General features: G+C 47.8%; 1 protein-coding gene across 2 annotated transcripts in view; it reads left to right on the top strand.

The window, feature by feature from the left end:
- slc1a6 (solute carrier family 1 member 6) overlaps positions 1-22,289 on the top strand; it is a 58,424-nt gene extending 36,135 nt beyond the window's left edge. For both annotated transcript variants that reach the window (XM_055658334.1, XM_055658333.1), the window contains exons 3-10: positions 1,215-1,352; positions 10,056-10,260; positions 11,655-11,697; positions 12,104-12,408; positions 13,594-13,827; positions 14,732-14,926; positions 15,849-15,983; positions 18,704-22,289. In XM_055658334.1, coding sequence (XP_055514309.1) covers positions 1,215-1,352; positions 10,056-10,260; positions 11,655-11,697; positions 12,104-12,408; positions 13,594-13,827; positions 14,732-14,926; positions 15,849-15,983; positions 18,704-18,902 — 1,454 coding nt within the window. In that variant the 3' untranslated portion in view covers positions 18,903-22,289. The remainder of the gene's footprint in view (positions 1-1,214; positions 1,353-10,055; positions 10,261-11,654; positions 11,698-12,103; positions 12,409-13,593; positions 13,828-14,731; positions 14,927-15,848; positions 15,984-18,703) is intronic.
- Positions 22,290-22,948: the final 659 nt, after the last annotated feature.

Below are 22,948 nucleotides of genomic sequence, written 5' to 3'. Positions count from 1 at the left end.
AAGTTTTGATGCTCGCGGACTTTTGTGCAAAAGACAAACAACAAAACAACCAAACAAATTATAAACACAATCATAACACACATATTCTTTTACATAATAAATAATGGAAGGAAAAACGTTCAGTAGAGTTAGTCCCTGGTGAGATAGGCATTTACAGTCCGAATTGCCTCTGGGGAAGAAACTCTTTCTCAACCTCTCCGTTCTCACCGCAGCTGGAACAGTCCATTGTAGGGGTGGAAGGGGTCTCAGTTCAGTAACAGTTTCAGTTTAGTTTATTGTCACGTGTACCGAGGTACAGTGAAAAGCTTTTGTTGCGTGCTAACCAGTCAGCGGAAAGACAATACATGTGATTACAATCGAGCCATTCACAGTGTACAGATACGGGATAAGGGAATCATAGATAAAGTAAGAGATGTTTTGTGTAGGAATAGAGAGTTAAGGGTGTGGAGTGACTGTAATCCGTAATCGTGGATCTGCTTGTGTGGGCTAGCACACAAATACTCACCTGGGTTGGGTTCCATCTTGGAATCAATTGTGTTTGAAATTACCGATGTTCTGGGCACCATGTTATCGGAAAGATTGTCACCAAGCTTGAAAGGGTATAGAGAAGATTTACGAGGATGTTGCAAGGACAAGAGAGCCTGAGCTATAGGGAGACGTTGAGTAGGCTGGGTCTCTACTCCTGGGAGCGCAGGAGGATGAGGGGTGATCTTGTAGAGGTGTATCAAATCATGAGGGGAATAGATTGAGTATTCTTCTTATTTGATTGTGCACACCAGGTTGATTGCATTCGTCGAAACAGGGCGGACCACGTGAAGGTTGCAATCTCCCCACCCCAATAGATGCACAGAATCTCTTGCCCAGAGTAGGGGAATCGAGGACCAGAGGACATAGGTTTAAGATGAAGGGGAAAAAATTTAATTGGAATTTGAGGGGTAACTTTTTCACACAAAAAGGGTGGTGGGTGTATGGAACAAGCTGCCAGAGGAGGTAGCTGAGGCTGGGACTGTCCCAACATTTAAGAACCAGTTAGACAGGAACATGAATAGGACAGGTTTGGAGGGATATGGACCAAGCGCAGGCAGGTGGGACTAGTTTAGGTGGGACATGTTGGGCCGAAGGGCCTGTTTCCACGCTGTATCACTCTATGACCATAGCTTCATTGAATGTCAATGTACTGGATTGAAACTGAAGTTACCTCTGCTCTTTGACAGGTATCATTCTAGGCTTCATCCTGCGCCCCTACAAGTTCACCTACCGTGAGATCAAGTATTTCTCCTTCCCGGGCGAGCTCCTGATGCGAATGCTGCAGATGCTGGTGCTGCCACTCATCGTGTCCAGTCTAGTCTCCGGTAAGAGGTTAAATGGATCATCGGCTTCGATGACAAGGCGCGCGCCCACCCGCCCAGGGCATTTCCTCGTCTTCACCGTCTCCAATCGTGGAATTTATTGTCACAGTTTAGAAGGAAGAGCGGTGGGGGACCTCATTGAAACATCACCGAATAGTGGAAGGACTGGATAGAGTAGATGTGGAGAGGATGTTTCCACTAGTGGGAGAGTCTCAGACCAGAGGGCACAGCATCAGAATAAAAGGACATCCTTCGGAAGATGTGAAGGAATTTCTTTAGTCAGCGGGTGGTGAATCTGTGGAATTCATTGCCACAGGGGAGGCCAAGTGGATGGATATTTTTAAGGCGGAGATTGACAGTTTCATGATTAGGGGTTATAGGGAGAAGGCAGGAGAATGAGGTTGAGAGGGAAAGATAGATCAGCCATGATTGAATGGCGGAGAAGACCTGATGGGCTAATTCTGCTCCTAGAACTTACGAATTTAGACTGAAGAAGGGTCTTGACCCGAAATGTTGCCTATTCCTTCGCTCCATAGTTGCTGCCTCACCCGCTTGCAGCGCCGGAGACCCGGGTTCAATCCTGACTGTATGGAGTTTGCACGTTCTCCCCGTGACCTGCGTGGGTTTACTCCGAGATCTTCCGTTTCTTCCCACACTCCAAAGACATGCGGGTTTGTAGGTTAATTGGCCTGGTGTAATTGTAAATTATCCCTAGTGTGTGTCGGCGATAAGCAAAGGTCCGAAGGTCAGACAGGTGGCCGGGCTGCCGACCGACCGACCGACCGACCGACGGGGTCACGGGCGATGCGCTGCTGCTGCACTCCATGGGCTGCACTACGTCGGGACGGGTGAGGCGAGACCGGGCGCGGCGCTCCAACCCGACACTCCCCTCCACCCGAGCAGTAGCAGTCAAATACTTCCATAGATGCTGCCTCACCCGCTGAGTTTCTCCAGCATTTTCTGTCCACACCCAAAGCAAATTCTTTCTTTGCTTAGCCGTACAGACTTTCGAAGAAGAAAGTAATTCTCACAGCTCATAGGGTCAGTCATAGAAACAGACCCTTCGGCCCAACCTGCCCATGCCGACCAACATGTCCCATCTACACTAGTCCCATCTGCCTGCATTTGGCCCATATCCCTCTAAACCTGTCCTGTCCATGTACCTGTCTAAATCTTTTCTAATAGATTTGTTCTCCCCGTGACCTGCGTGGGACGACAGATGGCGCAATGGGCTAAGTGTTCGGCTGGCGACCGGAAGGTAGCCGGTTCGAATCCCGCTTGGAGTGCATACTGTCGTTGTGTCCTTGGGGCAAGACACTTCACCCACCTTTGCCTCTGTGTGTAATGTAACGTAATTATGTGAAACTTTGGGGTCAATGCAAGTTGACTAAAAATGTGCTATATAAATAAGATCATTATTATTATTATTAATAGTCCCAGCCTCAACTACTTCCTCTGGCAGCTCGTTCCATACCACCACCACCCATTGTGTGAAAATGTTACCCCTCAGGTTCTTATTAAATAGTTTCCCCCTCACCTTAAACCTACATCCTCTGGTTCTTGGTGCCCCTACTCTGGGTAACTTGGCAAACCTAACTGTTTTTGGCCATGACCTGCGTGGGTTTTCTCCAGGTGCTCCGGTTTCCTCCCACACTCCAAAGACGTACAGGTTTGTAGGTTAATTGGCTTGGTATGATTGTAAATGGTCCCTAGTGTGTGTAGGATAGTGTTGGTGTGCGGGGATCGCTGGTCGGTGCGGGCTCAGCGGGCCGAAGGGCTGTGTCTCTAAACTAAACTAAAGTAAAACGTTGGGAAGCACCAGCTGTTCTAAGACAGCGTTAGGAAGGAACTGCGGATGTTGGTTTTCACCGAAGACAGACACAAAAAGCTGGAGGAAGTCAGCGGGTCAGGCAGCATCCCTGGAGAAAAGGAATAGTTGACGTTTCGGGTCGAGACCCTTCTTCAGACACTTCACCACATTGCCCTGGTTTGTTGTCACAAGAGTCTAAATCCAATTGATAAATTTCAGGCATTTCCCCAACATTCTGAGTTCAAATGAAAACTATTTCTATCACCACATCAATCTCTCCTTTGAACTAAGACTTAGCAAATCAACTCAGATATAACTGGAAGAACAAATAGCCTTTAGTTCTTTACGGCAGGAACTACACAGGACGTTTGCTCTATGCTGATCTCTTTTAAAAACAGTAAATTATCATCGGCGGTCACGGTGGCGCGTACAGCGGTAGAGTTGCTGCCTTACAGAGAATGCAGCGCCGGAGATCCGGGTTCGATCCCGACTACGGGTGCTGTCTGTACGGAGTTTGCACGTTCTCCCCGTGACCTGCGTGGCTTTTTCTCCGAGATCTTCGGTTTCCTCCCACACTCCAAAGACGTGCATGTTTGTGGGTTAATTGGCTTGGTGAATGTAAAAATCGTCTCTCGTGTGTGTGTAGGATCGTGTTAATGTGCGGGGATCGCTGGTCGGCGCGGACCCAGTGGGCTGAAGGGCCTGTTTCCGCGCTGTATCTCTCAACTAAACTAAACCATCATGCTAACTTTCTCAATGGGCTTATTTCAAATGAAATAACTTCATAGAAACTAAAGAAACACAGTAAATTATCAGTCCGAAGAAGGGTCTCGACCCGAAACGTCGCCAATTCCTTCTCTCTGAGGGTGAGGCAGCATCTATGGAGCGAAGGAATAGGTGACGTTTCGGGTCGAGACCCGGAAGGGTCTCGACCCAAAACGTCACCTATTCCTTCGCTCCATAGATGCTGTCTCACCCGCTGACTTTCTCCAGCATTTTTTGTCTACAACAAATAATAAACAATGTAAGTGTAGAAAGCTTTTTTGTTACGTGCTATCCAGTCAGCGGAAAGACAATACATGATTACAATCAAGCCGTCCACTGTGTACAGATACAGGGTTAAGGGAATAATATTTAGTGCAAGTAAGGTCAGGTAAAGCCCAATTAAAGATAGTCCCGAGAGTCTCCAATGAGGTGGATGAGCGGTCAAGATCGCCCTCTAGTTGGTAATAGGATGGTTCAGTCGTCTGATAACAGTTGGGAAGAAACTGTCCCTGAATGTGGAGGTGTGCCTTTTCACACTTCTGTACCTCGTGCCTGGTTGTAGAGGAGACGAGAGGGGGTGGCCGGGGTGAAACTGGTCCTTGATTGTGCTGCTGGCCTTGCTGAGGAGTACATGGAGTCAATGGAAGGGAGGTTGGTTTGTGTGATGATCTGGGCTGCGTCCTCAACTCTCTGCAATTTCTTGCGGTCTTGGATGGAGCTGTTCCCACTCCGTGCTGTGGCGCTTCCCAGTAAAATGTTTTCTACGGAGCCTCCGTTGAAGCTGGTGAGAATTGTTGAGGACATGCCGAACTTCCTAAGCACCAAACTTCCTTGGCCTTCTGAGGAAGCTCAGAATATTCTATCCTATCCTGAACTGTGAGTCTTTCTAATGTGAGGCTCCTATATTGTGGGATTGTCTCCATTTGCAGGTTTCCCTCCAGGTTTAGTTTAGATTAGTTTAGTTTAGAGACACAGCATGTAAACAGGCCCTTCGGCCCACCGGGTCCGCGCCGACCAGCGATCCCCACACACTTACACTATCCTACACACACTTGGGGCAATTTACAATTTTACCCAAGCCAATTAACCTACAAACCTGCACGTCTTTGGAGTGTGGGAGGAAAGCGGAGCTCTCGGAGAAAACTCACACAGGTCACGGGGAGAACGTACAAACTCCGTACAGACAGCGCCCGTAGTCGGGATCGATCCCGGGTGTGTGCCGCTGTGAGGTAGCATCTCTACCGCTGCGCCACTGTGCCGCATGTTGGTCTCCACCAACACTGGGAATATGTTGCCGTTCCTTCAGCATCACTGAAGCTCCCATGTCCAACAACAAGGTGGGTGTACCTTCATCAGGAGAACCCATCACCAACTTCTCCATGGCAACAAGGGAGGAACATACACTGCCGCCACACAAGCCCACACCCCGTACAACACAGCCCGAAAAATCCTTTCCACTTGTCTATAGTTATTAGTTTTAGTTCAGTTTAGTTTGGAGATACAGCGCGATAAACAGGCCCTTCAGCCCACCGGGTCCGCGCCGACCAGCGATCCCCGCGTATTAACGCTATCCTACTAAGGACAATTTTTACATTTACACCAAGCCAATTAACCTACAAACCTGCACGTCTTTGGAATGTTGGAGGAAACCGGAGCTCCCGGAGAAAACCCACGCAGGTCACGGGGAGAACGTGCAAACCCCGTACAGACAGCACCCGTAGTCGGGATCGAACTGTAAGCTGCAGCAAGCGCTGCAAGGCAGCAACGCCACCGTGACCACACTGTAGCATCTTGCATCTTGTTTTGTGCATTTTCCTTTCAAGTTTTGTTGGTTTAAAATCTTTCTCGTCGGATCAATTTTTCGTGTGTCGAAGGACTCTGGCACCAATTCAAGTGCAGTCACCCGCTTCCTGTGCCCCCCAGCATTCTTACCCATACAATGCTCTGATATATGGGGCGGGCGAGGTTTATTGATGCATGTAATCTGTCTCTTGGTCACCAGCTCAGCTCATGAAAAACACTTGTAGTTCAGGCAAGCCGTCAGATCCCACTACAAAAATGTTTATTTACATTTGTATGTGGCTGTCACTCGCTGCTTTACTTGAAGTGTTTACTTTGTACTATGCAGCAGTTTAGTTTAGATATACAGCGTGTACAAGGCAGTGGTGAGTCCAACGCTCCTGTGTGCGTCACTAACATGGACAACATACCAACGCCATCTGAAAACACTTGAAAAGTTCCATCAACTATGTCTTGGAAGCAGCTTAAATATCAGCTGGGAAGACAGACTCTCCATAGATGCTGCCTCACCCGCTGAGTTTCTCCAGCATTTTGTGCCTACCTTAAACTCTGAATCAATTCACTGGTGTATAACGGTAAACTTTCAGATAATTTGGCACAACAAAAACAAGATGGGAATGTGAATTGCTTCTCCATCTCAGTTTATTTCCATCGCCCTTCGTCACTGGATTAATGCAGGATTCAGATGGCGGTGGCGCCCAAGTCAATGGATATTTACTAAGTGGAGATTGATAGCTTCCTGATTAGTGCGGGTGTCAGCGGTTACGGGGAGAAGGCAGGAGAATGGGGCTGAGAGGGAGAGATAGATCAGCCATGATTGAATGGCAGAGTAGACTCGATGGGCCGAATGGCCTGATTCTGCTTATAGCACTGATGAAGTTCTGAACTTATGAACAGACACAAGATGTGATCAGAGCAAAACATTTTCCGACATTTTAAGTCGTTTTGGTTTTCATTTTGGAGTCTAGGATATTGAAGACAAAATACAAATCTTGCTCACCTTCATTCACTCTCCCTCGCACACACACACACACTCATGTACACACACATACACACACACGCGCACACACACGCACACACACACACACGCACACAGACACACACGCACACACACACAGACACACACCCACACACCCACACACACGCACACATGCACACACACACACACACACACACACACACACACACACGCACACACATACACACATACACACACATGCACGTACATACACAAGCACACACACACATGCACACACGGACACATGCACACACGGACACATGCACACGGACACATGCACACGCACACACACATGCACGCACACACACACACACCACACACGCGCACACGCACACACACGCGCGCACACACGCACCCGCGCGCATGCACACACACAGGCACGCACACACTCGCACAAACACACACGCACGCACACACACATGTACACATACAGATACACAGACACACACTCAGACTCACACTCGCTCACATACACACACAACATTCCTTCTCTCCAGAGAGGCTGTCTGTCCCGCTGAGTTACTCCAGCACTCTGTGCCTTTCTTCGGTGTAAACCAGCATCTGCAGTTCCTCCCTGCACACACTTTCATCTCCTCTCTCACTCTCTCCGTTCCCCCCCTTTTTTTTTAACCCTGAGGAATGCTAATAACATCCTCTGTTGTTTCTGCTTGGGCAACAGCAAGTTGTCAGTGTGGTTGGGGCGGCTGCCAATTCTCTTCTTCACCATCCGCTGGGAATGTTTACTGAGGGACGCGGCAGTGTGGAAATGTTACCCTGGCAAGAACCCCAGAACCACACAAAACAATTAGTCTTTTGTCCAAGAGCTTTTCGCAGCCCGAAACCTTGCCTGTCCTCAGTCAGATGTACAGAATCCTTTGTTCAAAGGGATGATTAACATTCAGAGAGTCAGCAGCAATTGCACTAATCAGGGCTGGACTGATAAATATTTTATTCATAAGCCTCAGGTTTAATTTGAATCATACATGGCTGTGATCTGGTAGCCATGCTAACCTACTGATGTGGAGCCATCTTCATTTGACTGTTCTGACATTAAGAGATAAACACCATTTTATTTTTAAGGCCAAGTGGATTCCAATACCGACAATATTCCTGGTAACAGGCCACTTACGAGGGATTACCTCATGTAATTACAGATACATTCAATGGCTGTGAGTTCTGGGGGCGTTCTTATCAGTTTGACCATCAGATGTACAATGCACTGACTTAAGGGCCTGTCCTACTTGCCGATTTTTTCGGCGACTTCAGGCATCATTGACTGGCGTATCAGGTCACCGGATAATTCGCGGCGTGATGACATATTGCGCACGGTGTTTTTGCAAGTGCCGCAACATTTATTTTTGTCGTCGCTGGATTTTGAAATGTTCAAAATCTTTTGGCGACCCTGATATGGCGCCGGCAGTCGCCGAAATAAATCGCCACGTGGGACAGGCTCTTTGCAGAGGAGCCCGTGAATGGTGGGACTCTGGGCAGTGTTGTCAGGCGGAGAGATCTGGGAGTGTAGACACAAAATGCTGGACTAACTCAGCGGGACAGGCAGCATCTCTGGAGAGAAGGAATGGGCGACGTTTCGGGTCGAGACCCTTCTTCAGACTGATGTCAGGGGAGGGGACGGGACAAAGATAGAATGTAGGCGGAGACAGTGAGACTGGCGGGAGAACCTGGAAGGGGAGGGGATGGAGAGAGAGGGAAAGCAAGGGCTATTTGAAGTTAGAGAAGTCAATGTTCATAGAAGTCAACTACCCAAGCAAAATATGAGGTGCTGCTCCTCCAATTTGCACTGGGCCTCACTCTGACAATGGAGGAGGCCCAGGACAGAAAGGTCAGATTGGGAATGGGAGGGGGAGTTGAAGTGCTGGGCCACCAGGAGATCAGGCAGGTTAAGACGGACGAAAGAGTCACTGGAAATAGAAGCAACTTAGAAACGGTATCATGTGTTAGATAAAACTTACACGTTGCCGAATAATGACAGATTAAATTAATTATGGAGAATGGCTGTATATAAGGTACAATAATCGGCACGTGAAGTGCAATAATGGTGTTAAAATCACTAAAAATAAATCTGAAGAAAACATGAGGTGTGGAATTTTCACTTGTTAATGTGAGTGAAATTTGAATTGAAATTGAAGACAGACACAGTGCTGGAGTAACTCAGTGGGACAGGCAGCATCTCTGGAGAGAAGGGGTGGGTGAAGTTTCAGGTCGAGACCCTTCTTCAGTCATTTGCTGGAGTGTAGGCAGGTAGTTGAGCGGTGAATTCTTGTTTTCTGTGCAGAGGTCAACGTGAGAAATCACCGTTTGGAGTCTTTGAGGAATCTGTGTTGAGCCGAGTGGGGACTCCAGAAGTCACCCTTCATCGTGGCGTGCAGAAAGCCATCTCCCCGTGATCCTAAACTCATGATGTAGTCTCTGAAGAAGGGTCACGACCCGAAACGTCACCCATTCCTTCTCTCTAGAGATGCTGCCTGTCCCGCTGAGTTATGACAATAGACAACAGACAAATATGCAGGAGTAGGCCATTCGGCCCTTCGAGCCAGCCTATTCAATGTGATCATGGCTGATCATCCCCAATCAGTACCCCATTCCTGCCTTCTCCCCATAACCCCTGATTCTGCTATTTCTAAGAGCCCCATTTAGCTCTCTCTAGAACGCATCCAGAGAACCTGCCTCCACCGCCCTCAGAGGCAGAGAATTCCACACACTCACCACTCTCTGTGAGAAAAAGTGTTTCCTCGTCTCCGTTCTAAATGGCTTACCCCTTATTCTTAAACTGTGTGGCCCCTGGTTCTGGACTCCCCCAACATCAGGAACATGTTTCCTTGCCTCTAGCGTGTCCAAGCCCTTAACAATCTTATATGTTTCAATGAGATTCCCTCTCATCCTTCTAAACTCCAATGTGTACAAGCCCAGCTGCTCCATTCTCTCAGCATATGACAGTCCCGCCATCCCGGGAAATAACCTTGTAAATCCTAGTTAGAAACATAGAAACATAGAAATTAGGTACAGGAGTAGGCCATTCGGCCCTTCGAGCCTGCACCGCCATTCAATATGATCATGGCTGATCATCCTACTCAGTATCCCGTACCTGCCTTCTCTCCATACCCTCTGATCCCTTTAGCCACAAGGGCCACATCTAACTCCCTCTTAAATATAGCCAATGAACTGGCTATATTGGCATAAAGCCAATGAAAAGTTACTCCAGCATTTTTGTGTCTATCTTCGGTGTAAACCAACATCTGCAGTTCCTCCCCTCAGTTCCGTGACCTTCCTTTGCTTTTGTTTTGTTGTGGGTTAGGAATGGCGGCTCTGGACAGCACGGCGTCTGGGAAGATGGGGATGCGAGCGGTGGTCTACTACATGACCACCACCATCATCGCGGTCTTTGTCGGCATCATCATGGTGATGATCATCCACCCTGGCAAAGGGTCAAAGGTCGACCTGCACCGGGAGGGGAAGATCGAGCGGGTGCAGGCCGCAGATGCCTTCATGGATCTCATCAGGTCAGTCAGCGTCTACATGAGAAGTCACCCTATGGAGTCACAGAGGGGTGGGGAGATTGCAACCTTCACGTGGTCCGCTCTGTTTCGACCAATGCAGTCAACCCGGCGTGCACAATCAAGTAAGATCAAATAGTTGTCCGAGTTGTCCTAAATAGGCAAGAAGAATAAGAAGACACAGAGTCACAGACAGACACAAAATACTGGAGTAACTCAGCGGGACAGGCAGCATCTCTGGAGAGCAGGAATGGGTGACGTTTCAGGTCAAGACCCCTTTTTCATTGTTCTATCTGGGACATGGGGCAGCAAAACACTCTCGACCCGAAACGTCACCCATTCTTCTCTCCATAGATGCTGCCTGTCCCGCTGAGTTACTCCAGCATTTTGTGTCTATCTTCCTGTGTTTTAGTTTGCATGTTATCCTAACAGATCAGATAGTACTCTACGTAAATTATTTTTCACACAGAGAGTGGTGAGTCTGTGGAATTCTCTGCCTCAGAGGGCAGTGGAGGCCAGTTTTCTGGATACTTTCAAGAGAGAGCTAGATAGAGCTATTAAATATAGCGGAGTTAGGGGATATGGGGAGAAGGCAGGAACGGGCTACTGATTGGAGATGATCAGCCATGATCACATTGAATAGCGGTTCTGGCTCGAAGGGCCGAATGGCCTACTCCTGCACCTATTGTCTATTGACCACATGGGTTTTCTCCGGGTGCTCCGGTTTTCGCCCACACTCTAAAGACGTGCAGGTTTGCAGGTTAATTGGCTTCTGTAAATTGTCCCTGGTGCGTGAAGGGTAGAACTAGTGCTGGTCGGTGTGGACTCGATGGGCCGAAGGGCCTGCTTCCACTCTGTATCTCTAAACCAGGGCGACCCTGCTACACCACCAGGCCAACGGGACTTCATGGTCAGGTCAAGAACAACTGGGATCTGGAGATAGCGCCAAACAGGCGACTCTGGACCCTGAAGATAGACACAAAAAGCTGGAGTAACTCAGCGGGTCAGACAACATCTCTGGGGAAAGGGAATGGATGACGTTTCAGGTCCAGACCTTTCTTCAGACTGGTCCAACTTTTTGTGTCTATCTTCGGTTTAAACCAGCATCTGCGGTTCCTTCCTCTAGACTCTGTATACTGTCTCTGTGTTATTACTGCTACACACACATCCTGTATCTGAGACACAGACTTAAGATGTATCGATGCATGTTATAATGTGACAAGGAGAGACCACTGAACGAAACTAAACTAAACTAAACTGCCCAAAGTAGCAATAAAATGTTTATTCTCTTCTCATTCCTTTAACGCCTGGGGCATGAAGCGTTCGTACACAACCTAAGTCCAACTAAAGTAGACAAATTATTATCACTGTTTTAATTGTCTCCCTTTTCTGTTCTGCAGGAATATGTTCCCCCCCAATCTAGTGGAGGCTTGTTTCAAGCAGGTGAGTAGATAGGAGTTGAATTAGGCCATTCGACCCATCAATTCTACTCCGCCATTCAATCATGGCTGATCTATCTTTCCCCCTCAACCCCATTCTCCTGCCTTCTCCCCGTAACCCTGACACCCGAACTAATCAAGAAACTATCGATTTCTCTGCCATTGAAATATCCACTGACTTGGCCTCCACAGCCGTCTGTGGCAAAGAATTCCACAGATTCACCCCCCTCTGACTAAAGAAATTCCTCCTCATCTCCTTTCTAAAAGATCGTCCTTTAATTGTGAGGCTGTGACCTCTGGTCCTAGACTCTCCCACAAGTGGAAACATCCTCTCCACATCCACCCGATCCAGGCCATTCGCTGGGCGGTAAGTTTCAACGTAACAATGAGTTTGACTTTATTTATTTCAGTACAAAACAAATTACATCACGCGACCGATCCTGAGGCCGACATCGATCAACCTCACAACAGCAACGGAGCCGTCCATCGTTGACAATGTAACGAATGCGGTCAGAAAGCTGCAGGAGCTGATGCTGTCCGAGGAGATCATTCCAGTTGCGGGCTCGTCCAACGCGGTGAATGCCCTGGGTCTCGTGGTCTTTGCGATTGCCTTTGGCCTGGTCATCGGCAACATGAAGCAACACGGCCGGCCATTGAAGGAATTCTTCGACAGTCTTAACGAAGCCATCATGAGGCTGGTCGCAATTATAATCTGGTATGTCTCAAGGAAGATATCGCTCCCCTCTATCTCGTTCTGCCTGTCAGACCACAGGACACCCTCGAAACATTGAATCCTCTTTAAATGTCTCAGATGGGCAGAAACGCAGAAATAACACAAAATGCTTCTGATTTTCCAGAAACCAAAGTAAAGGGCCTGTCCCACTTTCACGACCTAATTCACCACCTTTATTACTCGTGGACATTTTTCATCAGGCTAGATAAAACGCCCCGACCTACTTGATGCCACGAGTACCTACGACTAGCATCACGACCTACCTACGACCTCCATCGACCTCCTACGACCTCGTGACGACCATGCTGCGAGTATGAGTCAAGGGCAAACTCGGCAGAGGTCGTGAATTAGATCGTGAAAGTGGGACAGGGCCTTTATTCTCCCAGTTTTACGCAGTGTTTCTATGCTTGGTCCTTGCAGGCTCTTTGTCCGACATAATTAGGCTGTTCACACTTCATTGGCGTGCAGGTTTGTGGGTTAATTGGCTTGGTGTCATTGTAAAATTGTCCCTAGTGTGTGTAGGATAGCGTTAATGTGCGGGGATCGCTGGTCGGCACGGACTCAGTGGGCCGAAGGGCCTGTTTCCATGCTGTATCACTAAACTAAACTAAACTAAACTAAAAATGCAATTCTTACATTTCTACCAAACCAATTAACCTACAAAACCTGCACGTCTTTGGAGTGTGGGAGGAAACTGATGATCGCGGAGAAAACCCACGCACGTCTGATGATCGCGGAGAAAACCCACGCACGTCACGGGGAGAACGTACAAACTCCGTACAGACAGCACCCGTAGATAGGATGGAACCCGGGTCTCTGGCGCTGTGAGGCAGCAACTCTACCGCTGCGCCACCGTGCCACCGTATTGTTGGTGAATAGCTCCAGCAATAGACAATAGACAATAGGTGCTGGAGTAGGCCATTCGGCCCTTCGAGCCAGCACCGCCATTCACTATGATCATGGTTGATCAACCACACTCAGTACCCTGGTCCTTCCTTCTCCCAATATGCCCTGACTCCACTATCTTCAAGAGCTCTATCGAACTCTCTCTTGAATGCATCTAGTGAATCGGCCTCCACCGCCTCCTGAGGCAGAGAATTCTTCGGTAAAAATTAATTGAAGTGAGGAGTTATTGCCGGATTGAAGGGAACGTGTTCTCTGTTTCAGGTACGCGCCGATAGGCATCCTCTTCCTGATCGCGGGCAAGATCGTGGAGATGCAGGACCTGAGCGTGATGGGTGGGCAGCTGGGGATGTACACGGTGACGGTTGTCGTTGGGCTGCTCATCCACGCGCTGGTCGTCCTGCCCCTGCTTTACTTTGCCGTCACTCGCAAGAACCCCTGGGTCTTCATCGGTGGCATCCTGCAGGCCCTGATTACAGCCCTCGGCACTTCATCCAGGTGAGACAGTCCGGGGCGACGTTGGTCTTAGAGTCACAATCTTAAGGGCCTGTCCCACTTACGCGATTTTTTCGGCGCCTTGCCGCCACCCGTCATAGTCGCAGCAGGTGGCCGAAAATTTTCAACATGTTGAAAACCCAGCGGCGACCAGAAAAAAGTTACGACTCTTGGGCGACTACTCACGACCGCAGAGGCGTCACTACTCGACATGTCGCACGCACAGCACGTATGGCCGAAGGGCCTGTCTCCGTGCTGTATCTCTAAACTAAACTAAACTAAACTTGCTCATAGAAACATAGAAATTAGGTGCATTCGGCCCTTCGAGCCTGCACCGCCATTCAATATGATCATGGCTGATCATCCAACTCAGTATCCCGTACCTGCCTTCTCTCCATACCCTCTGATCCCCTTAGCCACAAGGGCCACATCTAACTCCCTCTTAAATATAGCCAATGAACTGTGGCCTCAACTACCCTCTGTGGCAGAGAGTTCCAGAGATTCACCACTCTCTGTGTGAAAAAAGTTCTTCTCATCTCGGTTTTAAAGGATTTCCCCCTTATCTTTAAGCTGTGACCCCTTGTTCTGGACTTCCCCAACATCGGGAACAATCTTCCTGCATCTAACCTGTCCAACCCCTTAAGAATTTTGTAAGTTTCTATAAGATCCCCTCTCAATCTCCTCAATTCTACAGAGTATAAACCAAGTCTATCCAGTCTTTCTTCATAAGACAGTCCTGACATCCCAGGAATCAGTCTGGTGAACCTTCTCTGCACTCCCTCTAGATTCAGATTCAATTTTAATTGTCATTGTCAGTGTACAGTACAGAGACAACGAAATGCATTCATGGCAATAATGTCCTTCCTCAGATAATGGATTAAGTCGTCCAATCTGTTTGTTGTTCTAGCTCAGCCACTCTCCCAATCACCTTTAAATGCCTGGAAGAAAACAATGGTGTGGATAAACGTGTCACCCGCTTTGTCTTGCCTGTTGGAGCCACCATTAACATGGACGGCACGGCGCTCTATGAAGCCCTGGCTGCCATCTTTATTGCCCAGGTCAATAACTACGACCTCAACTTTGGGCAGATCATGACCATCAGGTAAGCGGAGAATTCACCCGAACTCACATGGTCCAAAGTTGCATGGTGTTAGCAGGACTGGCAGCATCTCTGGAGAGAAGGAATGTTTCTTGACCCGAAATGTCACCCATTCCTTCTCTCCAGAGATGCTGCCTGTCCTGCTGAGTTACTCCAGCATTTTTGAGTTAGATCCTTGTTCAACTACAGGTCCATCAACGATTTTCCGGTAATAGAAATATTATCTATCAGTTCATTAGTCTTAAAATATGCAGAATACGTGGTGTTGTGGATGTCCCAATACAGGAAGGAAGGATGCAGAGGAGTTTTGGCAGATTCAAGGGCATTAGTCACAAGGAGATATTGTTTTCTGAAACCTGATTCCTTTCACTGGAGCTCCAGACTATACAAAGTTATAAAAAGTACAGATGAAGGGACAGTCAGGACGTTTCTACCCAGGATGTAAAAAAATTTGCGAGGGGGAGAATTCACCCAAACTCAAATGGTCCAAAGCTGCACGTTCTTTGTGTGAAATCCTTGTTCAATTACAGGTTCCATCAACGATTTACCGGCAACTGACTGGTTAACGCTCAGCAAAGGTTTTTCACTCCGACTCGGTACACGTGACAATGAACTAAACCGACCTGGCGAACTTACGAACGTGAACTTGGGAAAAATTGTGCAGGAAGGAACTGCAGATGCTGGTTTAAACCGAAGATAGACACAAAAATGCTGGAGTAACTCAGCAGGACAAGAGAGAAGGAATGAGTGACGTTTCAGGTCGAGAACCATTCCTTCTCTCCAGAGATGCTGCCTGTCCCGCTGAGTTACTCCAGCTTTTTGTGTCTCTCTTGGGAAAAGTTGGAATGATTTCAGTTGTGTGACATGTAAATCTTTGTTCTAATGGAATGGATTGACATTCTGTGCTTTGTTTTTGCCGTTGCAGTATCACGGCGACTGCAGCCAGCATCGGGGCGGCGGGCATTCCTCAGGCAGGCCTCGTTACCATGGTGATCGTTTTAACATCAGTCGGACTTCCCACTGAGGACATCACCCTCATTATCGCCGTGGACTGGTTCCTGTACGCACACTCAGTATTTTACTTTGCTTTTAGTTTTTAGTTCTGAGATACAGCACGGAAACAGGCCCTTCGGCCCACTGAGTCCGTGCTGACCAGCGATCCCCGCACATTAAAACTATCACACACACACACACACACACACACACACACACACACACACACACACACACACACACACACACACACACACACACACACACACACACACACACACACACACACACACACACACACACACACACACACACACACACACACACTAGGGACAATTGTTTACATTTATACCAAGCCAATTAACCTACAAGCCTGGTAGACAAAAGTGCTGGAGAAACTCAGCGGGTGCAGCAGCATCTATGGAGCGAAGGAAATAGGCAACGTTTCGTCCCGAAACCCTTCTTCACGATGTGGAGAGGATGTTTCTACTAGTGGGAGAGTCTAGGACCAAAGGCCATAGCCTCAGTATTAAAGGAGATGAGGAGGAATTTCTTTACTCAGAGGGTGGTGAATCTGTAGAATTCATTGCCTAGTCAATGAAGGCCAAGTCAGTGGATATTTTTAAGACGCAAATTGACAGAGTCTTGATTAGTACGGGTGTCACGAGTTATGGGGCGAAGGCAGGGGAATGGGGTTTGGAGGGAGAGATAGATCAGCCATGATTGAGTGGCGGAGTAGACTCGATGGGCCGAATGGCCTAATTCTGCTCCTAGAACTGCTGAACCTATGAACCCTAAGGGCTATTTACAGAAGCCAATTAACCAAGAAACCTGAATGTCTTTGGAGTGTGGGAGGAAACTGGAGCACCTGGAGAAAACCCATGCAGGTCACGGGGAGAACGTTTAAAACTCCGTACAGACAAGCACCCGTGGTCAGGATCGAACTTGGCGCTGTGAGGCTGCAGCTCCATTAAACTAAATTAAATTATAGAGTCATAGAGCGATACAGTGTGGAAACAGGCCCTTCGGCCCAACTTGCCCACGCCGGCCAACAGCTACACTAGTCCCACCTGCCCGCATCCAAACCTGTCCTATCTATGTACCTGTCTAACTGTTTCTTAAACGATGGGATAGTCCCAGCCTCATCTATCTCCACTGGCACCTTGAGTGTGAGGCCCTTGAGGGTGAGGCAGCATCTATGGAGCGAAGGAATAGGTGACGTTTCGGGTCGAGACCCTTCCGGGTCTCGACCCGAAACGTCACCTATTCCTTCGCTCCATAGATGCTGCCTCACCCGCTGATTTTCACCAGCATTTTTGTCTACCTCAGATTCCTATTGGATCTTTTCCCCTTCACCTTGAACCTGTGTCCTCTGTTCCTCGATTCTCCTATTTTGGGCAAGAAATGAAATATTATTATTCTTATTTTTTTAATATGACAAGAAGACAGGATAAAGGGGAAATCCTTTAAAACCGAGATGAGAAGAACTTTTTTCACGCAGAGAGTGGTGAATCTCTGGAACTCTCTGCCACAGAGGGTAGTTGAGGCCAGTTCATTGGCTATATTTAAGAGGGAGTTAGATGTGGCCCTTGTGGCTAAGGGGATCAGGGGGTATGGAGAGAAGGCAGGTACGGGATACTGAGTTGGATGATCAGCCATGATCATATTGAATGGCGGTGCAGGCTCGAAGGGCCGAATGGCCTACTCCTGCACCTAATTTCTATGTTTCTGTGTTTATTAGAAGCACATACATATAATAGCAAAACACGATTTGTCTTCCAATTACATACATACAAAGCTTCTATTTTTCATTTAAACATTTTGAAAGATAGAGCTGTAGAGATGTTGGGGAAGTCCAGAACAAGGGGTCACAGTTTAAGGATAAGGGGGAAGTCTTTTAGGACTGAGATGAGAAAAACATTTTTTACACAGAGAGTGGTGAATCTGTGGATTTCTCTGCCACAGAATGTAGTTGAGGCCACAGTTCATTGGCTATATTTAAGAGGGAGTTAGATGTGGCCCTTGTGGCTAAAGGGATCAGGGGGGTATGGAGAGAAGGCAGGTATGGGATACTGAGTTGGATGATCAGCCATGATAATATTGAATGGCGGTGCAGGCTCGAAGGGCCGAATGGCCTACTCCTGCACCTAATTTCTATGTTTCTATGTCTCAGACATTTCCATAATCCACATTTTTAATTGTCGGGGTTGTTGGGATTTTCCAAAATTTTAGTATTAATTTTTTTCCCAATACTATAATCAAGAAAAAATGTATTTGATTTATTGTGAGTTTTATACTTTGTTCTGATATTCCTGATATTATTATTATATTATATTTGGTTCAGGATCCAATTGAATGGTAACAACTTCAGAGATAATTTTTTTAAATATCCGTCCAAAATTTTTTGATTTTTACGCAGTTTTCAAAGGTATGAGTTAAGTTAGCTTCTAGGCGTTGACATTTATCACAGATAGGAGAAGATATTTGGAAATGTCCAAATATTCTAAACTATGAGATATTCGGTGAGATACTCTAAAGCGGGTGTTGCTTTGATAGATAGATAGATCCTTTATTGTCATTCAGACCTTTCGGTCTGAACGAAATTATGTTGCCTGCAGTCATACTGTCTGTTATGTTGCCTGCAGAAATTATGTTGCCTGCAGAAATTATGTTGCCTGCAGAATCAATAAAAACAAACCAGACAATAAACACAAATTAAACATCCACCACAGTGAGTTCACCAAGCACATCCTTGTCTTAGTCTCCGTCTATTCCCTCCTTGTTTAGGGACCGTCTGCGGACCACCACCAACGTGCTGGGGGACTCGCTAGGGGCCGGCATCGTGGAGCACCTCTCCAGACACGAGCTTCACACCAACGACACGGAAGTGGGGAACTCCGTCATTGAAGAGAAGGAGAAAGCCTATCAGCTGATCTGTCAGGAACACGAAAACCAGAAGCATGTGGACAGTGAGACAATAATGTGACTGGGACCGTTACAGGCCCAACCCAAGACATCAACACACAAACAACAACCATGTCAATTGTGCGCCCGTCCGCACGTTCCTAATCTAACTAGCCAGCAACGAAAAAAATCTAAACTAGCTAATTACTTCAGCAAGTATCCCTGCAAAATTAGGGGCAGACCTGTACGCATGTGTTTGTCACGTGTGCTGTCCGTGTTAGTGCGTGTGCGTGTGTGCGTGTACACATGGCGCCCATGTTTGTGCGTGTAACACACTGCCATTGTTCACTGCTAGCTGCGTTTATGTGTGTTTATATAATCATTTCTGTGCAGGTGGACACCTCATCAGAGCTGCAGTTCATCAGTTCATGTGTAGAGTCATAGACTCATAGCCATAGAGGGCGTGGCAACAGGCCCAGCAGCCTGACTTGCCCCATCAATATACAGTATGTATCCCTGACACTGATGGACTCAACACATGACTTCACCAACAGCTCCTCATACACGAGCCTTGCGTATATTCACACGACAACGAATGCAGTCCTTTGACCACGGTTCCAGACACAGAGCGATACAGAGTAGAAACATGCCTATTTCGCCCCAACTTGCCCATGCTGACCAACATGCCCCATCCACACTAGTCCCAACATCGGTTCATATATGTGTGTGTGTGTGTGTGTGCGTTACATGCATCAACCGTGTTCATGCGTGTGTACAAGTCTCTCCGCCTTTGCGTGTCTTTGTACATGCGTGTGTGTGTGTGTGGGGGGTTTTTAAACTGGAAAGGGTCACTTTTTAAACCGGTAACCCCCCCCAGGAGCTCGTTCTCTCGTAGCTGGGAGAGGAGTCCTCTTGCACGCGCTGGGCGTAAAATCATAAATATGTTCCTGGCTCTGCTCTCCACGGCGTACCATAGAACTCGGATCCCTGAGCCAGAACGGGAGTCGACTTTCACTAGAAACACTTGAAGAAGACACACATGAAATGGACAGTGAGAGGGCAGGGGGTGGGGGTGAGAGTCGATTGCCATTCAGTGCGCATGGCGGGCTGGACAGACTCCAGCTGTACTGGCATTTCTGTGGTCGCCCTGTGATATTTCCTGGTTGTAAACTGGTCAGATCGCTCTGTGTCGGCAGATATCTAACCGGGAGTTTCCTTCACCCATTGCAAGTCACGTGGGGACTGTTGCTGGATGGTGCTGTGCAAAGGTCCTACAGCGAGCAAGATAGGCCACTCGACGAAAAAGACATAGTACGGTCATGGGCAGATTCATGGGTAATTAAAGGCCCCATTTCCGTAACCGGCTTCCGTCTCCGCACCAAAGATCCCGTAGCGGAGCAAAGATACTAGTGCGGAGACGGAAGCCGGTTACGGAAACATCCTCGTAAAAATAAAAGTTATTTGGTAAAAATCTTCTCCTCATTCTCAGAATTTTAATTTATTAACACAATCTGTTCCCCCGCAACGTTGATTACACTGCGAGTCGGGTCGGGTCGGGTTCGGTTACGGAAATGGATGAAAAAAATGCCCACGTTCCGCTCCATTGCGTACTACACGTCAGCCCATTGCGTTTAGCAGGAGTGGACTATCTTGCTCCACTATAGGATCTTTGGTGCAGTGACCGTTCGAATGTTAGGAGTGGGGTTTGGCTTGGTGTGGGAGTGTAATGCATGTGATGGTGGAACAGCAGCCCCCACTTCGAACGCCATTCTGGTTTTAGATCCATCAGACACCCCCCCCCTCTCCCCAAGACAATGGTGACCATCAAGCTAGCCAGCGCAACGATTCCTGCCTTCCACAGCTCGAGAGGCCGATGGAAGAGGGGGGTATTATTAAGGCAGAAGTTGATAGATTGTTGATTTGTACGGGTGTCACAGTTATGGGGAGAAGGCAGGAGAACGCGGTTGAGAGGGAGAGATAGCCCACCGAGACCACTCTAACCAGCGACTCCCACACACACTAACACTATCCTACACACACTAGGGACAATTTTTACATTTGCACCAAGCCAATGAACCTACAAACCCTGTACGTCTTTGGAGTGTGGGAGGAAACTTAGAAACATAGAAAATAGGTGCAGGAGTAGGCCATTCGGCCCTTCGAGCCAGCGCCGCCATGCAACATCATCATGGCTGATCATCCAAAATCAGTACCCCGTTCCTGCTTTTCTCCCCATATCCCTTGATTCCGTCAGCCCGAGGAGCTAAATCTAACTCTCCCTTGAGATCAGCCACCATTGATTGAATGGCGGAGTAGACTCAATGGGCCGAATGTCCTAATTCTGTTCCCATCATGTACTTATGAACGGGACGTATATAAGGCTCCAGAACCAGTGCGATGAAATTTCTGATTTTTTTAATGTTGGGAACTCCGGTGTAACAAAGTTGAAACTGTTTAAGAAAGAACTGCAGATGCTGGAAAAATCGAAGGTAGATAAAAATGCTGGAGAAACTCAGCGGGTGAGGCAGCGTCTATGGAGCGAAGGAATAGGTGACGTTTCGGGTCGAGACACTTCCGGGTGAGGCAACATCGATGGAGTGAAGGAATAGGTAACGTTTCGGGTCGAGACCCTTCTGGGTGAGGCAGCATCTATGGAGCGAAGGAATAGGTGACGTTTCGGGTCGAGACACTTCCGGGTGAGGCAACATCGATGGAGTGAAGGAATAGGTAACGTTTCGGGTCGAGACCCTTCTGGGTGAGGCAGCATCTATGGAGCGAAGGAATAGGTGACGTTTCGGGTCGAGACCCTTCCGGGTCTCGACCCGAAACGTCACCTATTCCTTCGCTCCATAGATGCTGCCTCACCCGCTGAGTTCCTCCAGCATTTTTGTCTACCTTTAAGCTGAAAGTGCGGCAAGATTGGGAGATGTATTCTACCCGCCCTGTCTCCATTAACCCCTCTCACATTTCCAAATCATCTCGACCTCCGAGCAAGGAGCCCACAATATTCCCCTCCTTCATTACATATGTCCTGTCTTATTTATCATGCTTTCTGATCATCGGGCCAGACATGGGGCTACGCTCAATGTAATTCATTAGTTCTCGGAACCAACAAACCCTGGCTCACTAATCAGCCAGGGTTAGGCAGACACAGAGTCGGGGGCAGGTTGAACGATCTTAATTCTGCCCCCGATTCATTGTGTTAAGACAGCTCCTTAACCTCTGCACACGAACATTCGTGGAGACACTTTATGCAAAAGGCAAGTAAAATCTTTAGGTATTACAAAAATAACGTTTGCTAATCTACAGACAGTGTCGTTGTCAGATGGTGTAAAATGTACGATATGTGTGATGTATTTCTAATCTCTAAGTGATATTGGCATAAGATCCGAAACATGTACTCAAATCCAATCAAAACGTTGTACTCCCATAATGTTTTGTAAGTAAAGTCTTCTCTGTTCCTCCATGACAGTGGCTACGAGTCTGCTACGAATCTACGACTTCCAGAACAAGGGGTCACACAGTTTAAGGATAAGGGGGAAGTCTTTTCGGACCGAGATGAGAAAAACATTTTTCACACAGAGAGTGGTGAATCTCTGGAATTCTCTGCCACAGAAGGTAGTTGAGGCCACAGTTCATTGGCTATATTTAAGAGGGAGTTAGATGCGGCCCTTGTGGCTAAAGGGATCAGGGGGTCTGGAGAGAAGGCAGGTACAGGATACTGAGTTGGATGATCAGCCATGATCATATTGAATGGCGGTGCAGGCTCGAAGGGCCGAATGGCCTCCTCCTGCACATAATTTCTATGTTTCTAATGTAGAGTTACACCGAACTCTCAGCTTTACCCTCTCTTCAAACGGCACAGAAACAGGCCCTTCGGCCCACCGAGTCCGTGCCGACCAGCGATCACCCCGCACACTAGCACACTAGGGACAATTTTACAACTTACGCCACCCATCTAACCCACAAATCTGTACATCTAACAGAGGCAGAGACTCCACAAGGCAGGAGTTTGGTTTAGATTAGTTTAGTTTAGTTAATTGTCAAGTCTACCAAGGTACAGTGAAAAGCCTGCTGTCCATTCTAGGCATGGTGCTGACAGAAGCAATATGAAGGGGGATCACGGCA

Source organism: Leucoraja erinacea, chromosome 29 (assembly GCF_028641065.1).
Source record: "Leucoraja erinacea ecotype New England chromosome 29, Leri_hhj_1, whole genome shotgun sequence".
NCBI lineage: Eukaryota > Metazoa > Chordata > Chondrichthyes > Rajiformes > Rajidae > Leucoraja > Leucoraja erinaceus.
Note: the sequence above shows the minus strand (reverse complement) of the source record. Positions and strands in the feature narration are given on the sequence as shown.